This window comes from Mustela nivalis, assembly GCF_964662115.1.
Source record: "Mustela nivalis genome assembly, chromosome: 4".
In the NCBI taxonomy this organism is placed as follows: Eukaryota; Metazoa; Chordata; class Mammalia; order Carnivora; family Mustelidae; genus Mustela; species Mustela nivalis.
The window spans coordinates 102,881,307-102,908,000 of NC_139023.1; the positions used below are offsets into that span (position 1 = coordinate 102,881,307).

The 26,694-nt window shown below is 36.8% G+C and overlaps 1 protein-coding gene across 3 annotated transcripts; it reads left to right on the forward strand.

Moving 5' to 3' along the window:
* Positions 1-26,694, forward strand: CXXC4 (CXXC finger protein 4). Of its 3 annotated transcripts, none has more exons than XM_082728186.1 (4): positions 1-375; positions 495-570; positions 3,077-4,419; positions 22,593-26,694. In XM_082728186.1, the coding sequence occupies exons 3-4, from the start codon at positions 3,334-3,336 to the stop codon at positions 22,635-22,637; spliced, it is 1,131 nt and encodes a 376-aa protein (XP_082584312.1). In that variant the 5' UTR covers positions 1-375; positions 495-570; positions 3,077-3,333; the 3' UTR covers positions 22,638-26,694. The 3 variants fall into 3 exon arrangements, with proteins under 3 accessions (XP_082584312.1, XP_082584313.1, XP_082584314.1); XM_082728187.1 differs by having other exon boundaries at positions 51-375; positions 3,049-4,419; XM_082728188.1 differs by lacking the exon at positions 495-570 and having other exon boundaries at positions 51-375.

Below are 26,694 nucleotides of genomic sequence, written 5' to 3' on the forward strand. Positions count from 1 at the left end.
CCCCGCCCCCAGCCTCCACACCTCCTCCCTCGCCTTTCTCTCGCGCTCCCCTCCCCCAGCAACCACACACACGCACACACACACACAAACAGAGAGGGAAGGGGGGGGAGGGTGAGAGAGAGAGAGGAGAGGGGAGAGAGAGAGAGAGAGAGAGAGACTCCCCGGCTCCCTCCCTCCCTCGCACACAGCGACTGGAGACGGACGGAGAGCAACGCGCTGGGAGAGGAGAGACCACCGAGAACAGCCCCGCGCTCTCACACATACACTCACACTCGGCTCTTTCCTCTCCCCCCACCTCCTCCTCCTTCCACCCCCACCACTAACACCATCTCCTCCTCCTTCTCTCTGCAACAAGAAAAAAAAAGCCATTTACAGGTATTTTTTTTTTGATCCGCATATTTATTTATCCCCCCCCCCAACAGTTTGTTTACAAGTATTAAAGTTGTAATTGGGAGCTGCCAAGACACATCTGGATTTGTGTTTCTTTGTGTTAGGGGGTGATGTGCAACTAATTAAAGGCAGACTAGCAGCGTCTGCAAATTCTAAGGCTCCCCAAATAAAAAGAGACTGGTAAGTGATTGTTCTTTCTCTTTCTCTGGCTTTTTTTCTCTTAAATGTTTGCTGTCCGTTGGGATTGTAAAAGTAGATTATTAATGCTGGACTCCAGCAATAAAAGGCGTCGCTGTATTAATTTATTAATTAATCTGCACCCGCCCCTCCTCCTGAATGTTAAATATGACCTTTGATCTCTATGTCTCTGGTAGACCAGACATACAATATTAGGCATGTACAGTCACATTGTTTAAAGGCAAAACAGGATCATGAAGTATGGTTGTCTAATTTAGCTTTGGAATAGGACTATAGTTATTTGTGTGTGTTTTATTTTGTTTTTTAAAGAAAATCCAAACAATAGCTGTGGCTTAGGTACCTTTTTCATGCTCCAGAGATGCATTGATTAAACAATAATGACCTGGATACTGGGCACAATCATTTTCTACAGTTTCTGGTGGCATTAAACCTTGAGGGAGGAAGGGGGAGGTGATGGCAATAAGAAAAGCAAGGAAAGCCTCTGTTTGCAAACAGCACTCTAATACTCTGGAAAGGGGACATTAAATTATTTCTTTATTTGGAACAAGGTCAGAAGACTAAAATACTGATTTTTTTTTTCTCTCCACTCAATGTGATAGCTAATGCATGGTTGGCATAACTAGTTTTTACTGAGTAGCAGTTATTACGGTCTTGCAGTTACAATGTGATTCACAGAAACTGAAGCTATATGCATATTCTTGCTGTGTCTTCCCCTACCCCCTTCCAAGCATCAAGAATATTTAGCCAGGAGCATTTTGGGGGCACCCTTTGTATTGCCATCAGACCTCTGAAGGGAGCAGTTTTCCCTAATGCGAAACCACAGAGGTGGTTCCTGAGTGATTAGGGACTTGCTGTGATTGAAAGATGCCTGCTAGCTTCTAATCCAGCCTGGGGTGAGGTTCCTTATCTTGATTTACTTTGCCTAATAGGGATTTGTTTACATAAACCCCTCTTTTTAGGGCACCTCATCAGCAGGTCTTGAAGTTTTTGCACTTGGAGTTTGGGCATAAATGGTTCATTAATCTAATTATAAGCATAATTACTATAATTGATATCCATTTCGAACTGAATATTTGAGACTGAGACTACTGGGCCCCCATTTGGAATTCCCTGAACTCCACATTCCAGACCAACATGTGGGCTTCAAAAGATGTCACAGAAAGATATTCTGCCCCCCCCCAAAAAATCTGGAAACAAAGAAACTGTTTTTTTAGGTTAATATACACTTTATGTCTTTGCGTTACTTCTTAAAAGGCTGAGATGTACCTCTTCCTCTGTGATAAACAACTAAAATACCTCTTCCTAAAGCATAATAATGGCCTGTAAGCAAAGGTATGAATGCAAATACCCAGTTAACATTAAACTTTCCTCTTAAAAAGAGCAAAAGAAAGAAAATCTTTTTTATGGTTATTTCTTCAAGTAAACAACACCTTAAAGGATCTCCCTTCTTCCCCAACCCACCACCTTTTTACTCAATGTAAAAACCAGTGACTATGAGAGATCCTTAAAAAAAAAAAAAAAAAAAAAAAAAGTCCCATGCTTTCCTCTTGTCTTGGGAAGAGACAGGAGTCTCCATTAGGAATTATTGGGAATATTCTTAAAGAGGCTGCAGGCACTTGGTTTAAAACGGGTGACATTGTTTGTATTATTTTTAAAAATTTGTATCTGGTCGATCTTTCTTTTCTTTCTTTATTTCTTTTAAACAAGTAGAACACCACCCTCTTACCCCCACCAAGCCCCACCACCAAATGGCTTGTACAATTGAGACCTGTCCTTGGTCCATTGAATTAAGACCCTAACAGAGCCAGCTGTGCTGGGATTCAAACTAATGACCGCAGACACAGAAGGACACTGTGGCAGCTGGTAGTTCTTTTTTCCCTGCCTCTTTAGTTCAGATTGTATGTGGGCAGTCTCTTAGCTCTCAGTTGTATTGTGTTTGCTTACAGTTTATACTCGGATGTATTGTAGACTTTCTCAGTACTTCATTTGCTAATTTCCTGTTCATTTTCCTCATAGGGCCATTGCTGTTTTCTACTTTACAGCATTTGCATGCCCAGGCAGCACTTGTTCACACATTTCATAATGTTTAAATGCCCTCTGCTTATAGGTAGTATCGCCCTCCCACCCCTGATTTGCATGTCTTTAGCACTCCAATTGCCCTTTTCCCTCGGCATTTGTCACCCCCGTCTTTCCTCTTTCCCTGGGTATCCTGGCTATTAATACATTTTCTCTGGAGGGTTATGAGAATAGGGAGGAGGAGCTGTGGTGTGCTGTGGGGAGGGGGGAGTGGGTTGGGAGCGTGTGTGTGTGTGGGGGGGGGAGGTGGAATGGCGGGGTGGGGGGGTCACGTCTTGATGATTGTCATGCAAACGACCTGACGAAGAATGTGGGAGTTCTCTGTGTCTGCGGTGGGGTAGTGAGGGAGGCTGTTTATTTATTTTAATCTTTTTCCTCGTGCAGCTCGTTGGAATGACTTTCTTTATTTTAGTTGTAACAGTTGGAGGATAATGCTAAGGAAGACGCTGCCTGGGAATTCACCGTCTGTGGAAATGCGCCCCAGAGAGGAATAAAGCAGTCCTCACCTTGCTTTCCCCATCCGGACCTACTTTCCCCTCCCGCCTCGGCCCCCACCCCGACACCACCATCACCCCCTTCCCTCCCCCCCACCTTCCCCCCTTTCCCACCCAGGTGTCGGACCAGGCGGTCCCCACTTCCACCCTGCACCCCTTCTTCCCCCCCTGCACCATGAACACCAATGTCTGCGTGGAGCCCGGGCCGAGCCCGGAGGCCCCGGGCTTGCCCAAGGAAAGCCACCTGCCCGAGGGGGCCCTGAACAGCCTTGTGGATTACAACTCGGAGATGGAGCGCTACCGCTCCTTTGCCACCTCCTTCTACAAGACCAACGGGGGCGCCTTCCCGCAGGCGGCCAAGATCGCGCGCATCACCACCCCCATCTTCCCCAGCAGCGCCGCCGCCGCCGCGGCCGCCGCGCGCATCGGCATGTCCCCCTGGAACTGCGACAACGCGGCCACCGCCGCCGCCGCCACCGCCATGCTCTGGGGCAGCGGCGGGGGCGGGGGCGGCGGCGGGGGCGGCAGCGGCGGCGGGGGCGGCGGGGGCGGTGGCGGGGGCGGCGGGGGCGGCAGGAAATCCTCCTCCGCCGCCGCCTCCTCCTCCGCCTCCTCTTCGGCAATCCTCCCCGCCGGCGGTGGCGGCGGCGGCGGCGGCGGCGGCGGTGGCGGCGGCGGCGGCGGCGGCGGCGGCGGCAGCAGGACCAGCATGCACCACCGAAACGACTCCCAGAGGCTGGGGAAAGCTGGCTGCCCGCCAGAGCCGTCGTTGCAAATGGCAAATACTAATTTCCTCTCCACCTTATCCCCTGAACACTGCAGACCTTTGGCGGGGGAATGCATGAACAAGCTCAAATGCGGCGCTGCTGAAGCAGAGATAATGAATCTCCCCGAGCGCGTGGGGACTTTTTCCGCTATCCCGGCTTTAGGGGGCATCTCATTACCTCCAGGGGTCATCGTCATGACAGCCCTTCACTCCCCCGCAGCAGCCTCAGCAGCCGTCACAGACAGTGCGTTTCAAATTGCCAATCTGGCAGACTGCCCGCAGAATCATTCCTCCTCCTCCTCGTCCTCCTCAGGGGGAGCTAGCGGAGCCAACCCGGCCAAGAAGAAGAGGAAAAGGTGTGGGGTCTGCGTGCCCTGCAAGAGGCTCATCAACTGTGGCGTCTGCAGCAGTTGCAGGAACCGCAAAACGGGACACCAGATCTGCAAATTTAGAAAATGTGAAGAGCTAAAGAAAAAACCTGGCACTTCGCTAGAGGTCAGAGGAGATGATTTCTTGTTTCCCAGTCTCCCCCCCTCCCTCCTCACTCCCCTCTCTTCTCCCCTTCAGGGCTTCTTGTCTGGCTTGAAGATGCAGTACCCCTTTCCTGAAGCTTCATTCAGGCTGTAAGATACAGTTGCAGGTGGTTGTGAGGGCACGGCCTCTTCACCACCTTTCCCAGCTGCACTTCGCGTGGAACTGGCCTCCAAATGAGGGGGGGGGGTGCGCCCCGCCTTTTTTTTTTTTTTTTTTTTTAAATCTGCGGTGGTAAACTAATGTAATTGGTTTAAAAAAATCAAAAGTTTCACATTCAGTATGCTCAAAAATGCCCCTTGGCGGTTTAATATGCCCCCTCCCTGTTAGTATTAGTTTTAAAAGCATCTCTGCCCAAAGGATTGGACATACCACATTTTATATACTTTTATTGGCTAAGAGAGACTTATTAGGGGCCCAGTTATAACAGTGAGGACACCATTTGTGGCACACAAGCCTATGTTTGCATTAAGACACACACACAGAAGAATCTTGGAAGCTGAAATAACATGGATTCAAAAGGGTGTTCTATCCCCTTCCAGAATCGTTTTTCTTCACCATGATAAAAATGTTTCTGTTTCCCATTTTCTGCATAGCTGGTATTTTTTGAGAAAGCAGAAATAACATAGAAAGCTGAACACCACCTGCAATTTTTAAGGGGGTGTGTCTTAAAATCAAGGGACAGAATGAGTTTATTTCAGACAGGTGAGGATAATTCTATTTAAGAATTGTTTTACATAGTCTCACAAACAAATGATTACTAAAATTTGGTTACCAAAGAATGTTTCCTCTGGGCTCTGCATTTGACAAAGTAACCATTTTGTGGTCACAAAACTGTTCCATAAATGAAGCACAGTTTTGATTGATATGCTAGGTAGTCAACAATAGTTTTTGGGTTTTTTTTTTTTCCCATATGTCCTTAAATTAGACAATGTACCGACTGTCACTAAAGTAATTGTTAAATTAGGCTTTTAATTATGTTAAATACTAAGAGTGATGTGTTTGGTGGGAATTTCATATGGTAACATGATCAAAACGAAAAGGGAAAAAATGTACAATCATAGGTAAACGAAATGATTTTAGTGGCATGTTTAGCAAGATGTATGAACAAATAATCATATTTAGCCCCTTGATATCACTTACAGAGTAGGTGGCAGGATGTTCATATATACTTGAGAATTCAGGTGGTAGATTGAGCATTTGGGAATATTCCATGGTCTGGATTACAGAGTGAGATTGGCTCTCACAGGTTATCATCAGAGGGGCACTTGCACATTCTTTTTAAAAATTGTGAGCACTGCTTAAAGGAGTTTTTTCCATGAAGGACTGATCTTTAAAAGGATTTTTTAAAAAGGAAACTTAAAGAATTTTGTTGGAGGCTAGAACACAAATAAGGTATAGTTTTTTTCAAGTTTTATTAATATGCAAGGCAAATATCATTTTGAGATTCAAAAAACCCAGTATTATATTGATATCGTTATTGATTGTGATCAGTTCCATCAAAATGTTACATGTATTCCTCATTATAAGAAAACCCATCTCTTTGTCGAAAGTTTGACTTTACTCCAGGGTGGTTTATTACATTTCCTTTGGCAACACTGCTTAAACAAAGATAATAACAATTATAAAAATGCAGGTCCCTATATTTTGCTGGTGGCAAATATTCGTTTTTAATTTTTGAATTCCGTTTTCTGGACTAGTTTGTTATATCTTACCTCTAGGTCTCTAAGGCCCATGGAAGTTAAAATTCCGTTCATACTAAATTTCCTGTTAATGCCCAGTTGATAAGGACTAGATGTTTTTTATTTTTCCACTTGAATTGTATAGTATCTAGAATTACAGATTTCATGTTGCTAGTAGGCCACATCTTCAGCTATACCCATGGCACTGCCTTGTCCTGGTTTAGAGTATGCAGTGGGTAAGACCACTGGATAATTCTGATTTATTTAGTAAATAACTGCTTTGCAGGAGCTTAGTGTGGGTACTAATAGATTTTCTGCACAAGTTTCTATGCTGATGTATCAGTCTAGACAAACTTCATGAATTCCTTTTTTTAATTTTCCTCCTTTGGATAGTTTTCCCACAAACTGATTGTGATGCTTAAATTCTTTAGACATTTTGATCCCGTAGTATTACGTTTTCTTCCTCCTCCTCCTCCCTTCTCCTCTACTTCTCCTTCTTCTCTTTCTTCTTTAATCCAAGTACACAACAGTTCTGTTGATCTTCAGAAAATGGGGTGTGGGTGAGAAAGGAAACACATCCCTGTCTTTGTAGAGCTCTGTGAAGATGTTTTCCTAACTACATACCCTTTCCTACCAGAGAATGGGGTCATGGTTCAAGGTTAAGATCCTTAGCAGAGTGTTATTGGTAGAAAGAAAAAGTTTGGTGGGGAGGGGTTGTTTTGTTTCATTTTTTTAATTGGCTAAAATTCTCTCTAGGTTATTTTAAAAAGGCAATGGCAGACATAAGCATATGTGTAACCACGCAGTTATGGCTGTAGGGAAGCAGCTGGATGCATGTCAGAGTGATGGGGTTTACATGACTGAACCAAAGCTGGAACAGTGTTTGCTGGTTGGTGAGAAGTCCCCTGCTGACCTGCTTCCCTCTCTAATTTGGTTCCTGTAAGTTATCATCATCTGTGGAGATGTTTTAGAGATTGGTTAGACTCCCTAGTTGAGGACAGTGATTTGGGGATTCATTATGGATATCACCTGTGGACCTCAGGTTGAAGTTCAGTAACTTGTATTTGTTGGCTTTAAATTATGGACACCAATTAATAGTTGCACCATAATCATTAGTTAAATTATGATTTATCATTTCAAACCTCATGCGTCCTTCTTTCCTTTGACTTATTCTCATCCCAAAGGCTGGAGGCTTAATCAGATTTTCAGGGTGAGTAAACTGAAATTAAGACAGACACATGGAAGTGTTGGAAGTCTTGCCCACGTTTCTTTGAAGTCTCCCCTCTGGTATTCCTTTTAAAACAGGCTTACTTATTTTTGCATTTTCCTGCTTAGTCTCATGTTAAGAACATCTTACTGCCTTGGAAATATGTTTGTAAAATCACGTCCTTGATAATATTCCATAAGATAATAATACACATATAACAAATTCAGTTTTTCTGTGATACTGTGCACTGTATATTTGCATAGAACACTCTTCATTTAGTCAATTATTACATTAAAAAACTATCAGTAATTATTCAAAGCAGTTATTACAAATACCGTATGCCCCTTCTGCAACAAAACTTATCTTAAAAACTTGCATCCTAAATGATCAATACCAAGTTGTGAGATTTTAATAAACACGTGATTATGCATTATGATAATAAGTTACATAATAGCAATTTGTCCCTGCAAAAGTAACCAATCCTTCAGTTTTCATATTTGCAGCGGTTACATTTCTGATATGAAGATCTAACTTTTTAAAATATCTCCACTCCATATGGCTCAAGGGATAGGATTGTCCCATGGGCAACCCCAGCCTCTTAGTGCCTGAACATTGTTCAGGTGACATGATTGATCTCTGTGGGACAGCATTAGAGACCACACAGATCTGGTTTCTCTCCCATTAGTTGATTTATGGAATTACATTAGTAAGCAACACCTCAGGAGATTTCCCTGCCCCCACCCTTGGCTCTCAGCTGTAAGTTACACGCTGCCACCACAAGTTAGAGGAGGAACTTGAAATCATTACAGTAAAGAGACTATAGTGAAGAGAAAATGGAACTTCAAGAAAAAGGGACAATTTCAATCTTTTCTTTTAAAATCTTTCTCTCATTAAAACATATATCTACTGAATATTCAGGCCAACAAGTTAGGCTGAGCTACTAAGGCGTTTGGTGGAAAACACCCAAATATTGTCCCAAACTTGGTAACTTGATTTTTTAAAATTTTATTTTATTAAGATTTTAATTTATTATTTGACAGAGAGACACAGCGAGAGAGGGAACACAAGCAGAGGGAGTGGGAGAGGGAGAAGCAGGCTTCCCCCTGAGCAGGAAGTTTGATGCAGGGCTCCATCCCAGTACCCTGGGATCATGACCTGAGCTAAAGACAGATGCTTAATGACTGAGCCGTCCAGGCACCCTGATAACTTGATTTTTTAAAGGAGTATTTTAGGGGAAAAGGACACATTTCTTTATATATGCCATTAAGTTCCACCACACAAAAGGCAGTCATAAAATTCTGGACACAACATTGTCTACAAGGAAGATGGTACCTGCTTCCTAAAGAAATTTATTTATAGACCATCTGTAAAATTTGTGTGTCCTTCAAACTCAGAATATGTATAGTTAAATAATGAAAACAGCCAATAATTGAACATGTTGTAAGTTTTTGAAGTTTGGTGACTTTAAAAATGGTGACTAAAAAATGTAGAGGTAAACACACGTTTCCTATCTTAAATTGAAACATTCAATTCTTAAATTGAAACATTCATCAGTTTGTCATTTTATATCACAATTTAAAAATGAGTTCTCAATTTTTAGTTTCAAAACCCAAAAACGTACTAGTATAAAAATGTGAATTTTTGTTTTATTATCAAAATGCAAGTATGTAACTATCAAAGGGAAAGAGGAAAGTTGTCAATCAATTCAAACAAATGATAGTATATTAACACTAGAGTGTACTACAGAACTCAGGTATGAAAAAAGATCCTGAGTTTCATAAATGATAAGAAAAAGTTTCAGAAAAGTTTAGCTTTAACTAAAGACAAGTAGATTTGTAGTCAAGTCATCGAACTGTAATACAAGTTCAGTGAGATTTTCCTTTTATCACTACATTTAATACAAGGTAGTCAAAGTTTTTTTTTTTTAAAAGAACCATGCCTTTTTAATAATTCCTAAATGAAAATAATACCCCACCCATGCAAATATCATATAAATTCTAAGCAATCTTTTGCATGGCAATTAGGAATTGTAAAATAAAGGTATTTAAAATCTATATGTAAGGATGTGTGAAATTCAACTGTCATCAAACAAAATACAAATAAATAAGCAATCAGAAAGCCAATCAGAACAAGTCAACAATAACAACTTTTAGACTAATCAGATAAAAATATTATATCTATTAAATAAGAATGAAAAGGGTATCTAGTGATTAGGAACACAAGAGTTACTTGATTTTTAGACTTTTTGCTGAACTGATGACTGAAGTATTGCTACCTACTTTAGTAAATCCCTCATTTCCCTGGGTGAACAGTTAGGAGTTTTGACTTACAGGTTGGCAGATACAAAACAAATTAATAAACTAGTCTATAAGACTAAAATTGGAAAGGAGTAGTGAAAGAAGGGTGGGCATTTTATCCACATTGGCTCTAGTTTGCCAGGTTGGAGACTGAAGATCTGTGGGGAGGGTGATCCTGACAACTTGTGGAATATTCTTTCTGGATACATGAGTAAAACATGAAATTATTTGAGTCTGTAGAAATGTGTTTTTAAAAACTCTTTCGAAGTAGCTGGTGCTCAGAACTGTTTGAACTCAGCTAGTTACATTATCTGAATACATAGTTAATTTTTACCAGAAAGCAACTCACCTTTAATTTTGCTTTGAAAAAGTGTAACAATATGTCCCCCACTATCCAATAAGTTGCACAAGAGTGGATATGCTTCTGTTTTTTTTACATAGATTTTTCCTCACATTATACAAAATGTTAATCTAATGTATTCATTGCATAAAAATATCTAATCAAATTAATAGGTTAAATTCAACATTTGTTGAAGGAAAGGCCCATGTAAATATGTAAGTTGGATAAAGGACTACATCTTTCTTAGTTTTCTTTTATTTTAAAGTTAATTTTTAAAAAAACAAAAAAGAACCCAAAATAATGGTAAATTTTTTTTTGTTTTTATGTATGATTTCAGTCACCAACTAAAATGTAGTGTAGGATCCGTAGAACACTCTAGAAAATGCCATTTTTTACAAAAATTTGTTTTCAAGGATTTTTTATTATAGTAATTAGTGTAAAATTTGACGATTCTGCATAGGCATTAATTTTGTTCCTTGTGCTGCAGTGTTTCTGCTCATTCTTAACATAGTTTTTCATCTGGCATTATGCTATTATCCTTAAGAGTTTCAGAATACTTGGGGGAGGGGCACAGGGATGGTTTATTCTTCAGTCATATCTTGTTCCATCACATACAAACACCTGTCCTGATAGTGAATTATTCTGAACGGTAATAGGAAAGCCTTCCTCCATTCAGCATTGTATGTTTTCTGTTGTTTATTGAGTTATGTTGCACCATACTTCAGATGCGACAGCCATTTAATAATGTTGAAGACTTAGCTCTGCAGGGGCTAAAAGGATCCCAGCAGGCTTGTTAACTTCTACTCTAAAACATTATGAGAAATATTTTTTTTTTCCTCTGTGAAACTTCGGGGCTTTCTCTTAATTTATTTTAACAGCATAAGAATCCAAAACTAGGTATGAGAGTGAGCCTATTAAATTTGTCCTGTTTTTCTTTTTCTTAATATTTAAAGCATTGATTTCACATTACATTTCTTACTCAAAAGCAAACAGCAAAGCAAAAATTACTTTTTCAAAAAAGTATACTAAAGATGTAGTTCTTTGGCTGAAATAAACCAGATAGAAATTATATTAGGAAAGTATACTACTAGTTTCTTGGCCTTTTATTTCTTTTATAATTAAAAATTATATTTGAACCCTATAACCACATTTTGTTGATGGGTTATGAGAAGAGCTAGTAGTATCAGGTAACTACAGTTGAAATTAGCTACATCAGTATAACTTCTCTGAACTTTGTTTCCCCAAGTATAGAATCAGGACAATAGTATCCATTAGCTTACAACTTTCTGATACTGTATTTCAGTTAGTATACTTTGTATAATGAAAAATGCTATGCAATTTCTCATTCCTATGTTAAAGTCCTCCATGAAAAGTAGAAAATAAGACAATTATGTTTACAGATAATCCCATCCACCACAGGTTTCTTATAGTTTTCAGAAATTAAAGCTCAGGCAGACTACATTGTGGTTTGTGTTTTCTGAATTTTTGCTTTAATCATCAAGTTCACCAAATATCTGGCTTGAGTTCACTTGGAAAAAGATAAACCTGATAAACAAGTTTTCCTTGTTCTTGTACTTGCACTGTCAAATACCAGGAAAAGTGCACAAATTGCCTGGTCAAGTCAGTCAGTGTGGTGAGCCTTAAATAAATTAGTGCTCTTCCTCCTTCCTCACCAAAGGCACATCATTGCCATTAATTTCTGTAACACCTGAAACAAAGACACAGAGAGAGAGAGAGAGAGAGAGAGAGAGAGAGATTGACTTCAACACAGCACTTTTCTTTGGCTACTATTTTCTTTATTTGGATAGACAAGAGGAGTTAGTCTAAAGGGGAATTAGTTTAAGAAAATCATTGTAAGAAAGAAATGGTTAAATGCATATAAATTCTAGTTGGAAAACATTTAATAAATATTGGAAAATGTTAAGAGTTACTTTTATTTTGGAAGATAAGTGTATAGGAGATAAAATAGGTAGATACACATTTTGGGATAAAAAGTAAAGTGACTATGCAGTGCTTTCTTTTTTTAATAAGGAGAGGGTATTTATGAAATGAAGAAGGTTGGTGAGCAATAATAGAAAAGGCTAATGGCTTTTTGGGAGAAAACAGTGATAAGTCCTAAAAAATGTGGAATACTAATCCAGAAAGCACTAAAAATCCAGGAGAAAGGAATATTCAAGTCAGGACGCAATGCAGTATCTAGAAAGAACTTTGTCAAGACAGGATATGGATGTCTGCTTTCCTTCAGCAGTTATTGAAGTTTTGCAGAGAGTGGAAACTATAAAAAGAGGGAAGATAATATTTTTATGACTTCACTCAATATATTTGGTTTGGGAGTCAGAGCTAAAGCTCAAGTTCAGTGGAGTGGCAGCTGAATCAGAGACAGGGAAAACAGATTGTGTTATAGCTGATGTTATTATTTTTACTTATGTCTTTGAAACATTTGGTAGAATAATTCCAAAGTGTAACTAAAAGAGAATGCTTCCAAAATGGGTGGAAAATGGGATCCCACTTGGATCTCCTCTGCATCTAAATTCATAGTTTAGAGGACATTCTTGAAAATGTGAATTAAGTGGCAAACTGGAGAAAACTCTATTGAAAGTGTTGTTTCTTGCCCAAAGACTTGGTAGGGGCCGGGGGGGGGGGGGGGGGGGGCGGAGTCCTGGATGATTGATTAGAATCAAAAGGATAGAGATCTAGGAGGACCAGAGGGGAAGGGGGTATATGTTTGTAGATCACCAAGACTCATGGCCATTTCTGTGTATTTCAGCAAATCTGGTAAATTCCAGAGAAGATATATTTTCTCCAAAACCTTTCAGAGTGAAAGAGATAAAATACATATTAAAGGAAAGTCAGACTATTTAAATTTAATTGTGAGGAAATGATGATTACGGGTGCTGGTGAATCAGTGACAGGAATGTAACTGTGCTGGGGAAAGACTTGTCTATGGAAAGTGTTCTTGTGTGTAGCTTAAATGAGACCAGTGATGGTTTTAATGGAGTTAAGAATAAGGAAAGAGCTAAAATTCTCAGTTGTATGTAGATAGATGATAAGTGAGAAGGTGTGGAATCCTCTAGTAAACATTAAATACTTTGTGTGCTCTAATTTTCATCCATGAAAAACAAAATTGAGAACACTGGCCTTTCTGTCCCAAAGGAAATACAGATTGGATCTTTCAATATAAGGCTGCTCTATAGAGTTAAATTCATTGTGGAGTAGTTTTGGATTTTCCTCATGTGGTTCTCTTCACATGAGTATGTTATTTGTGTGGTGGGGAGCTGTGTTTTTCAAACTGCAGGTGACAGAACATTAGTGGTCCATGTGTTGGTTCACCACGAGGATTTTCAGAAACTAGGATAGAAGAGAGTGGAACATAAAATATATGAGTGCAGCACATATACTAAGAGTACATATTGTTAAACTTCTGTTTCAGTTTGTATGTATACATAAATGTATGTGTATGCATGTACTAGGCTGCTATGTAAAATGTATTTCTGAGTGTTGGTTGCAGTAAAAAAGTTTGAAAAACACTAGTTTAGTGACAGCAACAACACTATTGAATGAGACTGTAGTGAGGAAAGAAATTGCATTTGTAAATGGAACAATGTTAACAAGATAAAGAGTAAAATTTAAATGTATTTCTATAAATAGTGTGTCTTTACTTCTCATAGGCAGGCCTCTACCTATGCTGTATATTCATGAATACATGGTATGTTACTAAACATATAGTCAGCCCTTGATAGATTCAATTCAATTTGACAAATCTTTAGGTAGGAACTGCTATTTTTTATGATTTGTGGTAAGTGCTGTGGTTATATACATACAATTATGTTTACACACACACACACACACACACACATTTAAGGAACTTACACTTTCCTTTATTTCTGCCTTTTGCAATACCCATCTAAATGCCTAAATCTACATCTTAGTCCTTCCTCCAAGATACTTAGTTCCCTACTTACATTCTTAACTTTCAGTCCCAAGAAACGGACAAATGTAAAATGACATAATTGAATTAAAATGATATAATTTCTCAGGAAACAGTCTCATATCTACCTAAAGCCTTAGGATTCCTTGATGCGTCCTTGGTTTAGTTCTTCCCCAGACCTAAATAAGAAATACAGGTTGCCATTGAGGATCTCTACCTGGTTACCCCATGTGATTATGTGGTATTATATTACATTTGCTATTAGTAGAATTTTTCAAGATATAAAGAAAAAAAAAAAGAATACTTGCCTTGAACCTTTGAACATACTGAGAATCTACAGTATGACTTGTTATTTCAAGTATATTTTGCAGACCAGTGGAAATCCTTGTTTGCCTGCATAAGAAAGAAGGGCGGGAGGGAGGGGAGGAGGAAGGGCAGGCAGAATGTAGTGTCACAAACCCCAGAGAAAGGAGAAAGGTGCATACTGGTAGAAAAGTATTGTCATGCCCAAGGTCATCTTCTTGAGTTTGGTTTAAATAAGAAATTAATAGAAACAAAGTCTCAAAAATGTTGGCAAGATGCCATGAGTCTGGTTGGGCTTAGGCCCACTAGAACCCTTCAACACTGTTTCTTTTCATTTACCACAGCGGAATAAGGAGTTTCACTGAAACTAGTTTCCACCCCCAACCCCTTCTCATTTCTCTTAATGAGTAATTCACTCAGGTCTTCTGTTAGAAACATAGAAAAGCCAAAGTGAGAAAACTCATTCTCCAAATTAGCCGTGGTGTTTAGGGAGATAGAGGTCATCTTATCAACAATGAATTCTTCCAAATATATCTGTAATTTTTAAGTGTTATGTAGAAAATTTCCTGGAAAATACAGAATGCACATGTGAAAAAAACTCCAGAAAAAATGGAAGAAAGATGATTAATCACTACATCTTATAAATTCTATGCTTGAAAAAAGTTGGGCTTATCAATTGACTCTGCTAGTTAACTTTGGGAAGGTGGCTATGTTTGCACAAAGATGGGGTACAAGATGCTTATAAAACAGAAGGAGTATGTAGAAATTCTCTGAGGAGAAATTTGAATCTAAAGATTTGAGAACTTGCTTTAGCACAAGATATGCTGATATCATGGTAGTGTAGAATGCTTAAGAGTATATATCCCTTAATGAGGGAAATTAGCCAAAATGTATTTCTAAAGAGCTAGGTAACATGTAATAACTTGATAAAGTTAAATTATAATAATTGTTGATTGTATACCTTTTAATTTAATTATTTAAAAGGGAAAAAAATGAGAAAGACCAAAAAATCAGAGTGATTGAGAATTTGAGTATTTGGTGGATGGCAGTTATAATTTAATTACAATTGTTTAAAAAACACTTTTTTAAGGAAATACTACAAAAGCTACATGTTATTCTCAGAAGTACAGTTTTAACCAAATGCATTATTTTGATGATAACATCTTAATGACTGAAATATTTGGAATTTACTCTAAATTCCTCTAATTAATTCATGGACATAAAACATGCTTTGGTTTCTGGGCTAGGTCATTGAAGTGGTTGGAATTTTGTTATAGAGGATTCTAAACCAAATGAAGTCCAGTGACTACATCCAAGATGCTAAGGACTTAGCCTAAGGGGGAAAAAAATTATTAAAGTTATTTTCACTTTTTATATAATATAAAATTCTCAAATTCTCCTATCTATAATAATTCAAAGAGAAACACTATAATTTGAATTTCTTGTAAAAGTTTGGTGTAACTATTGTATTTAATTTTACTACACGTTAGAGACTGTCCAAATCATAGCTTTGATCATTTTAAAATTTCACCTCTTAATTTTTTTGTGACCTCCCATTTTCTCACATTTTACAAGAATATTTCTTCTTCTCTTCAGTTAAAAAAAAAAAAAGACAGTTCACTGTCTGCTTTAACCAGAATTTTCAAAATTGTCCAACAACTTTATCACAAAAAGAATGCTGATAGTTTTTCAATAGCTGATTAGCAGTGATCTCACCTAAAGGCATTGTTGCATTAAACAGGATTAGTGGAGTGACTTTGAGGGGAGGTAGAATTATCCTACTTTTGTCTCTGCCAGGTATATAAGTGATAGGTATGTAGGTAGATAGATTAAGATTCATTTATCACATAACCACATATATTTGTGTACATATTCATAAGTTAAATATAAACATATAGAATATATAAATAGAATTGACTGTACTAATCATTCTTGACAGTATTGATGTTATTAATCTAAATTTTGCTTTTTAATCTCAATTTTACTTTTAATTTCCTTTCACACTCCCTCTAAGAACATTTAGCATAGGGTTAAAAATACTGCATAAAATAATTTTTTCAAAAACACCTTTTTAATTGGTGAATCATTGACCAATTTTCCTCTTTTTGCTTACCCTGATATCATTCTATTATAGTTTACTTTTATATTTCCAAGAACATTTTAATTACTAAACAATTCATTTATCAGACAATAAATTTACTTATTTGTTAGAATGCTGTGATTTGAAGTGTTTTTACCAAAATCAGTTAAAATATAATCCTACTTTACTTAGCATTAATCACAAGACTTGCCTAAATTAAGTAGTTGCATTAGATACTGGAGCCAAAGGTGGGCACCTTTTCCGGTCACTTTTGGATGCATGTAAATCACGGTGGTAAACTATTACTTTCCTTCCTACCAACCCATTCCTACCCTTTAGACACACACATTCTCCTTTAGACAGTTGTTTTCCTACCTGGCTCTACCAGTACACTGATTAGCATCTGTACAATGTAATATATAAATTCATCTTTCCATCTGCAAAAGTTGGCTAGGTTTATCTTCTCAAGTCATGCTATCATCACCTAAAATCATGCCATCACAATGGTGATGGTGAGGGTGGTGGTGTTCATGCTGGGGGGGTAGGGGGGAAGAGGAGGAGCTGTCAGAATTTGCATAGTGGGAAGAGTAGCGGGAGCAACGGCCTACAGAGAGTGGATGCTAATGAAAAAGCCATTGCCAGTTCTCCACCCTTAATTAGAGAAATCCTGGCCCCATATATGTCAATTTGAAAACCAAAAAAGTAGAGTTCTCCTTATAATCATATTTAATGCCTGCCAAAAATTGGGTCATAAAAGTTATGTAATTACCTATTTGGTGCTTTCTCTCTTTTAGAGAGGGATCTAATATTCCAGTTAGTGATAATTTTGGTAGATACTTTTAGTTTACATCTGGATAATGGCCAAAATAAAATGTAAGTATACTACTACTTATACAGTCATATGATAAATTAATTTGAATTATGAGAAGAATTAATCTGATACATATTTCATATGTGACATATGTGCAATATATATCACATATGTGACATCTATCATACATATGATATATATTTCATAGTATAAATGACATATATTTTTAAAAGGACAGAAAAAGAAAGGTGAATCTAAAAAGTAGAAAGTGTTTATATTAATTTATATTATATTAACTGAGGTATTATTAAAATATAAAGTTGTTTTTTATTATAATAACAGTTATTGGACTGTAAGATTATCATATATCATAAATTAATTGTTCTCTCAATTTACTAGCCTATTCTATACTTGTGCTTGCTATTAATTCTAGTAAAGTTAGTGGATTACTGGTCTATGATTTTTAAAATATTAATTATAAATACAATATAGAAAATATTTCTGCTAAAGACATTTCGGGGTGTCTCTAACATTTCCTAAGTATCATTTTAGATCATAATTATTATTATCATAATTATAACAATATTATAATTATAATTATTAAATTTCCAAAGACTTGTATTAATGTGCATGTGTGTGTATTCACATTCACAATATTGTATACATAATATAATTTTCCACTTCTCCAAGTAGGTTTTGAAATTTTGTCAGTAAAAAAATTTGAGACTTCATATAACTTGATGTTTTAGCATTCTTTGTGAATCAAATCAGGAAAAAAAGTAATTTTTTTCATCATCAGGAATCTTTTGTTGTTGTTGTTTATGCAAAATACTACAAAGTTTTAATGTTTCATATGAAGCTAAAACAAAATATAATCAAATATTTAAAGGCAAACAATGGTACCTACTCTTACCTTTTGTAATATGTACTCTCTATTGTGAAATTTCAGTGCTTTGTTGAGGTTTTCAAGTTCTAGTGTGAAGAGGTCAATCAAATGCTGTGAGGAGCTCCAATTTCGAGGTCTTAGATGGTTGGAGCCTAAGAAACTTACAGGCAACTCCTCAGAGGAAAACACTGTTTCAGAAGAGTGGCAAACTACAGTTTGATATTGCTTTGGTTCTGATTGGAAAAAGCATACTTCACATCATTACAGGAGAATCAGAAAATGATTGGATGGCTTCTATTTCTTTAATAACAAATGGGAAAACAGGAAATTATTTTTTATTAGCTTAAGAGTAGTGGTGGCCAAAAGTACGGACTGCAGCTTGGAAATCATTGTATTCGAAGCATCCTATTTCACGGTAGAATTCTGAAGGCCTAGGGGAATCACCACGATTTTTGGATTAGAAAGTATAGAAGATATATTGAACTTTAGTTACAGAATTTTCTAATGTCATAATAATTACCTCCATTTACATAGCTTTATGCATTCTGAAGAAGATTTCGGCATTGAGTTGTCTTTAATTTGCCCTTTGAAAGTTCATGTTGGGTTTTATTAAAATGAGTTTTCTTTAGTGCCATGCTTTACATATTGTAGCTAAATATGAATAGCCAATCCCACCCACTTTCATATAGAAAGAAGAGTAGATATCCCTTTTACAGCTTCCAGGAGGTGAATTTTTATTCGACTCACCAAGTTCACACAAGAGTGTGTAGATGCTTGCACAGCCTGAAGATAGCCCCTGCTCTGCAGACACCAAAGAAGAAAAATTCTCAAATTCTTTGGGTGGCAGCTTTGCGGATTTTTATTTATTTTAGGGTGTTTAAATATTTCTTCATTGCTAATTTAACAAAAATTAAACTTAAATATACCTCTGCTGGAGACATATTGATAACTTCTGTTTTCATTTTTTTTAAAAGTCTGTGTTAACTGTACTTAGGCTTAGTCATTTAGGAAGGAAACAGAAGTCCTGTCTTTAAGCTCATTAGTTTAAGGTCTTCCGTATGTGGCTCTGGCTTTCTCTCGTGGTAGGAATGCTCTGGAACACGAGGCTTTACAGCACTACGGGAAGGAGAACGGAGGGCTGCGGGTTTCTGCACAGGCCTCCTGGGAGTAGCAGGCTGTTGTGTGTCAGCGTTCACACCTGCATGAGCAGTGAAGGCTGCCTTAAACAATGCTGATCAACTCCATTCTATTCTTTACCTCCCCGCCCCCTTCTCTTCCTGGGGAATCTGGCTTTCCTGTCACTCAGGATAACGATTTCCTGCAAGCATCACCAAGATCCAGAAAGTCACTGTAATCTCATCAAGAGTGTGATTTCCCAGCTGGGACTGTTGAATTTATATAACCCGAAGATATCTGGTCAGGGTGCTTAATCCTCCTGGCTGGTGTGCTGAGCTCCATTTGAAATAAAATTCCTGTAACAAAGATGACCTCATTAGTTGACAGAATTAGAGAAGATAGGTCCCCAGATTAGTGCAGACTTTATAAAAAACCTGTAATTTAACCAATATTTTATGTATGAAAGCAAACAATGTTGCTTTCCCCATCGTGACCAAAAAGAACTCAGTCCAGGTATAAAGTAAATTTCCAGGGAATTTTCATGAGCCCAGTGAAAACTGGGCAGGAGCTTGAGCATACATCTTCTGCTCTGTGTAGCCTATGGGACACTAAAGTTTTTGTGTTACTTTTTCAACCCTGAAATAAAATTTAGAGAATCCTCACTTCAAGCTTGTGGTGAATGCCTTGATAACTTGTTCTAATTACTGCACTAGTAGATTTCCTGTTTTCTCACACATTTTAAGTGATTTCCCAGCAAATCATTTTTAGGCTTCATGACCTCAAAAATCTTAATATAAGGGAGAAATATTTTTTTTAAAAGATGCTTCTCTGCTTATCTTCATCCTTCCCCCGCAGCAGTGGACTATATCTTTATATATGGAGATACATACTGGCCTCAATGTATGCATAATAAGATGCAAACATCACAGTGCTTTATTTTGTGACAGGTTGTATTAGTAAAGGAAGCCAGCTCTCTGCTTTTCTCATATTTGCATTATCTAATTAATTTTTGGTGCTAATAAGCACCGAAAACTGATTATCTTTCTCCTCACAACCATGACCTTTGATCTCAGGTGGCATTTTATGAAGCTTGCTTTCTCTAAATATTGCAAATAAAATTTAGTAATGAAAAGGGGCACAGGAAGAGCAAAGAGTTGGAAAAGAATTTTCAAAATGTATCCAAGACATAAGGAGTTCACCTCATTTAAAAAATGTACTCCATACATTTTTCTGTTTATCTTCATAAACATATATGTTTATCAAGATACAAGATTATCTAAGTATATATACTTACAGTCTTGTTTCCAGTTGGCATCTGAAAGTAAATTGGCATCTCTATGTCATATTCTATACATGTAAATGTGAATATATATGAATATATATGCACATGTTTATTTTTCATATGTGAATCTGTAATTGCATGGATATGTTTGGATCTAACTTATCTTGTTAAAAATGACTACATTTATATAAGTATGCATACTTATATAAAATTTATTCTTAGTTGGCATCAGGCAGCAAGCTTAGCATCTGGTATGAACGTCTAAGTTTTCATTTACTGCTTGTGTGTGTGTGTGTGTGTGTGTGTGTGTAAAGCATGAATATTAGAATGAATATGTTTCTTATTGCTTCATATACTTCCTTTAATAATGACTAAATAAATGTAATGAACACATACAGTTACATTTATCATTCAAAAGTTAGTTTTCAAAAGTGGTAAAGGGGTTTTTTTCATCAACCAAATCAAATGATGAGGATTCAGATACTCATAGTGAGCTGGAGAGAAGAAAACATTATACCATGAGGAGTAAAGAGTAAAATATTAATGAGTACTACTTATATGGGAATAATGGGCTTTCTTGCTTGCATTTTTAGAAAATACTTCACAAGTTAAATACTTTTGCATATACATTATACAAACTTGCGTTGCAATCATTAGTTTTGGGTGCCTGGCTGCCTCAGTTGGGAGAGCAGGAGATTCTGATCTTGGGGTCATGATTTTGAGACTCACATTGGGAGGAGAGTTTACTTTCAAAAAAATCATTAGTTTGTTCTTATACTTTCTTTGGAAATCTATTGTGTTGACTGTGAGGACAAATTTTTAAAAATTCTTTCTAGTGCAAATAGTGAGAAGTGGCTTTGCTTTCTAAACAGTTTTTTTTTTTTTTTCCATTTAAATTTCAGTGGACATCTTAACCAACTAATACACTTTTATTTTTAGATGACATTGTTACAGTAGCACTGTGTCAACCAGATAAGTCAAATGTGAGAGAGTAAATAAAAGCTAGCCTCAATTATTAAAGAGTACTTAGAGTTGAATTTTTCGTGTATTTTCTGAAATATGAAATTCAAGTGCTATTAACACAGTCTTAAGATGTGTTTTTGCTACTAACACAGTCTTAAGATGTGTTTTTAAGAGGTGTGCGTGTGTGTGCGTGCATGTGTGTGTGTGCATGTTCTGTACTTACCCAATAATATGGTAGCATTCAGTATACCAACTTATATGCTTACTTATTCTTGACAGCCATCTTGTATTCTGTGCAGGATTGTTGGACTGGTTTAAGGAATAAAATCAGCCCTCTTTCATTTGCTCCTACAGGAAAATTTAACTTATTGTTATGTACCTTCAATATGTTCTTATGTGCTTCTGTTTTTTAAAGAATACGAGTATAGTATAATGAATTACTGTAATATTAATATAGAGAGGAAAATTCAATACTTTACTGTTTTTCTGACAAAAAAACAAAACAAAACAAAACAAAACACACCACCATAACTTTAAGTATTTTGTTAAAATGATTGTTCATACTTTGGTGCTAACTTAGTACTCCTTTGGAAAACTACTCTTTTTATGGTGCAAGGATAGTTATGCTCCACTGAGTGTCATTGGTTAGTATAAGTTTGTTTCATACATATAACATTAATTTGTTGAAAATGCAGAATTTGTTGAAAATAGTGGCATATGTTGTCAGTATAGTTTTCATTAGATTATTTGTAGGAATGTTTAGCATTAGCAGTTGTTAAATGATAGAATTAATATCAATGTAATATTTCTTGATGTCTGTGGTAAACAGAATTCCCCGGAATAAAAAAAGTTACTTCACTGAATTCTCTAAATATCAACCTTACGTAGCATGCGTATGTATGCAGCAGATATAGACTTTCTGGCCGGACGTCCTACTATTGGCTAATAGTTTGAACCTCCCCCTTTATTCCGATGGTTATCTATGTTCTAGGCTGTGTTTCCTGTATTTTTTAGACTAATGTGTCTTTAATATTATATTCAGTAAATTAGCGTTAAAGTCAACATCCCAATTTTTGTAATGTTCCAAGACTGAACATTTTTTTTTATTAAATGTTGAAATATACAAGTCATTATGTTGTGTATTGCTGACTAAAAATATTGCTGAAGTGTAAAGGAGAAAAATCTAATTTTATATTGGCATAGAAAGAAAGCTTAACTTGTTTTCTTGCTCTTTTTTTATAGAGAACACCTGTTCCCAGCGCTGAAGCATTCCGATGGTTCTTTTAAAGCAGTAGTATATCTTATTTTCAAGGCATTTGGAAGTGAAGGGCAAACTAATGTCTTGTTTTAAGAAACTGCTTAGTCCACCACTGAAGAAAATATCCAGATATTATTTTCATTTTATGTATAGGGGTTTCTTCCAAAAAAAAAAAAAAGGAAAAGAAAAGAAAAAAGACATATAAAAATAATCTGGGAGCTTGGGGAATTGGCCAGTCTATTTACTTTCAATACACTGATTTTTGATGTAATTTAGCTATACTAGTGAAGTTGTTGTCTATTTTGAAAGTGGCTGTAAAAAACAAGTTTGGGTAAACCTCTGCTGTAAAATCATGTATCTTTGCAAAGTACATATCTATACTTCATTTTCAAATATATGTGTTTCAGTACTGTAAACTGTACAGATAGCAGCTTGTATTTTGTGTGTTTAGACACAAGGAGACAATCATGTCTGAGCATCTATGGAGATTAACAGTTTGTACACAACAGTATGGTTCTGCAAGTTAAATCTGGAGCAATAAATTTTAGCTTTAAATATTTTTTGCCAGTTGTTTCTAGAAGCAGCAACAGCAGTGGCATGTTTTGCCATGCATCTTTCCGTAGAGACTTGATGCCAAGTTTTACAAGACTAAAAGATTATGATGCATCCAGCAATTACCTTCAGTTGTGTTGTTATAAGAGGGGAAGATGTTATGAAAGTTTCAATTAATCTTTTGAGCACTATATTAGAGTAGTGGTTATGCACTTGCATTGCTTACAAACGAGCTGTACAGAAGGGTATACCTCCCAAATACTTAGTGTAGTTGACTTGTCTTGGGTTGCACTGTAAGGCGGAGTACTCAGAGTAGTTGGAACATGCAGAATCAGTTGTATAAATTTAAAAAGAAAAAAAAAAACAGTGTTTTCTAGGATACAGAGAAAAGTATCATATCTTAGGCAGAGAAATTCAGGATGGGCTTTTTTTTCCTCAACCCAACATGGGGTGTATGTATTTTTTTTTTGTTGTTGTTCATATTTTGTTCTTTTATTATTTTGTTTTGGTAGGAAAAAGAAACACTTAATAAAATGTACCCAAATGTTTTAATTCCATGTATGATATGAAATGGGTAGTTTGTTCTAAAATTTGAATACATAAAGACTTCTTGCACTGAGGCATGACTACATATATTTTTTAAGTTAAAAAAAATTGAACACATTTATAAAAGTGAGTCTTTTAAATTTCTTTTTATCTTCCTTTCCCATAGCCTCCCAGACGGACCAGTGGCCTTCCCCGAGGCCCTCAGTGGAATGTTCCATTACTCCCATTCCCATTTTTGTCACTTGATGCTTTCATTCCTGAGCAGTCAGGTCCACACTCTGTGGAATTTCATAGTGCAAACAGCCCCAAACACAAAGGAGCTAATGCTTCATAGGATCCGTGCTGCCCTTTCACATAGGATTTGGTGTTCTTATGGCCGTCAAGGTTCCTAAGGCTGTCCCCATAGGACAGATATTATTTGTGATGCCATGATATCTAGGAAGTTTATTTCATTTTCTTTTTCTTGCCAGATTATAAAGACAATTTTCATCTTGAGGAATAAAGTAGAATTTAGTAAAAATACATGGAGCGTCGAAGTGGCCATGTTACTGTAACTTTTGTTCTTTATCCACCAGCCAGCTATTTTAGCCTGGACAGCCACTACTAGTCTGCTGAAAAATGTTAGCAAGATGGATCATGCAAAGAAAAATAACTTGAGAAGAGAAAGGGTGAAAAAGGGCTGTAAAGTTTTAGAAAGACTAGCAGATTAATAATTTTGAAAGGCTAGTTGTAGTTGTGAATGGGAAATAATATGACAGGAGATTTTAAGAAAACCAGAAGAAAGTACTTCATCATCAGAGTCTGGGAGGGAGGGTGGAGAAGTTCCCTGCAAACACCAGTGTGAAAAGCAAGTGACTGAACCTGGCTAGAGGAGCATCGCAAGGCCTCCAGTTTCAGTCAAACGGGCTTTTTAAGGAAAATTTATTTCATGTTTTACACCTGTCCCTGTTTCAAGAAGATCATTAAATCATCGTAAGCTAAAATGTGCTGTATGTTAATTCTGACATAGCTTTCTGCTTGATGTATATTCCTTTGAGGGTTTCTAGTTAGAATTTCTGTTTCTGCTGTGGGACCAATGAGAACTATATGAGTTCTTTCTCATCCACTTTTATTTGATTTTACTCATATTTTTAAGCCAGTGTGCTAATTAATTACAAGTAAGTGAAAACTTACTTTTACACTTGAATGGTAAGTTTGCCTTGCTTTTTGGAAAATGGTGATTGTTATGACAGAATTGAAGCAAATGTCTGTTCAGGCTGCATTAGGCATAGAGTAACATGTAAAGATCTCATGACAATGTACTGAGAGTCTAAAATACATGCTAAGTATTGCATGTCTTGATGTGTTTTTATTTGTTTTCTTAAAAAACTAATGAATCTGTATATTGTAAAGTGTGTTGTTTTACATGTCAAATCAGTTTTTTAATGAAAGAAAATCTGTTGATTGAAATGGAAAAGTGCAGCTTTTCTTTAATTCTCTTACATGTTTTTATTCTTGATATTGTTCTTTTATACCACCCCTTTTTTATGTTTTTGGTAAAACTCTGTTTATATAATGTAGGGTACTTAAAAAGTTCTCGTTGGTGATGTTGAAAAAAGATGTTACTCTTCTGTTCTCCTTTTGGTTCTCTTCTCCTAAGTCCATATACTGAGAACTTGTAAAGCATATCATTATAACCCCGAGGGAGTGATTTAAAGGTTTACAATTTCCACAATTCTAAAATACCAATGAATGTAACTTTTCAAAATTGTTCACTGTACATTTCATATTCGGACCAAGAAAATTCAGAAGATAGCAATCAGAATATAGATTGTGGCGGACTGTACAATTTAAGAATTACGTATCAAAGAAGTCCAATTAAAAGCTTTGTAAGAGAGGTTCAAACATGCACAGGACTCTTACCTTCTCTAGGTGTAGGCAAGGAGATGCCACATTCTGTCAGCAGTTAGAGAGAGCTGGAAAGTATGCAGGGTGTTGGTATGAAGAGCAATGAACCATTTTACTTGTCAGCTGTCACTCAGCACCCAAACATTATAAGAACCTCATAATGCAAACCTCCCTCTTTCCAGGCCTTCAGACCAAAGTGGCTTTCTGATGGATTTTGCCCACCTGTATACAAGCAGAGACATTTTTGCAAGTGAGAAACATATCCATCCTTAGGAGAGAACACAGTGACACAGTGAAAGTCTTTCTCCAGTGTAAGAGTATATAAAAACATCTCTGGTTGCTTAATCCCCAACACCCAACTTCCGGCTTCTAAACATATTTATAGGGAGCAAGAGATGGCGGGCTTCCCATGAATTAGTGTGAAGCAATCACTGACAGAAAAGAATATTCCCTTCCTTTCATTTAGAACGCCTGGCACGTAAGTTGTACAATTAATGCTAAAGCATATAAAGTCTTTAAGCTGATAGTATCTGTAATCAAATAATGAAAAAAAGGCAAGCAGTTAAATGAGCACACTATTCAGGGTCAAATGTGTTCAGCAAAAAACTGTGGTGGGTCTTTGATCATGGTTAGATTCACAGTGATATCAAACAGTTGGTTCTCATGTAACAGCTAAATGTTTCAGATTTTGTTTTTATTAAATTTGGCAGTTTCACACTGAGATCTGTATTCCTAGTGAATAAAAGACAGCTACCATGTGAGGAGGGATTCCATTTTCAAAATGGCAAGGAAGTCAGATATTTCAGGAACATGGGACACAAAATGTACTCCTTTCACAGCGTTCTCCTATTCTGAACTGTGCAGTCATCTATTAAATTTTCTAATAGATATTTGTGTAAGGTGTATGTATGCTTGTGCAATTATTTAAAAAAACAGTTTTGGAAAACAGTGTATTTATTAAAGAAAATTACTTATGGGGCATGTACAAAACTGTAAAAAAAAAAAAAAAAAACCTTAAAAAAACCACATTCAATTTGCCCAGTAAAGTTGTTTTTGTGAAATTTCTGTGTTGTTGAATAAAGGACTTTAGTATTCAAAATA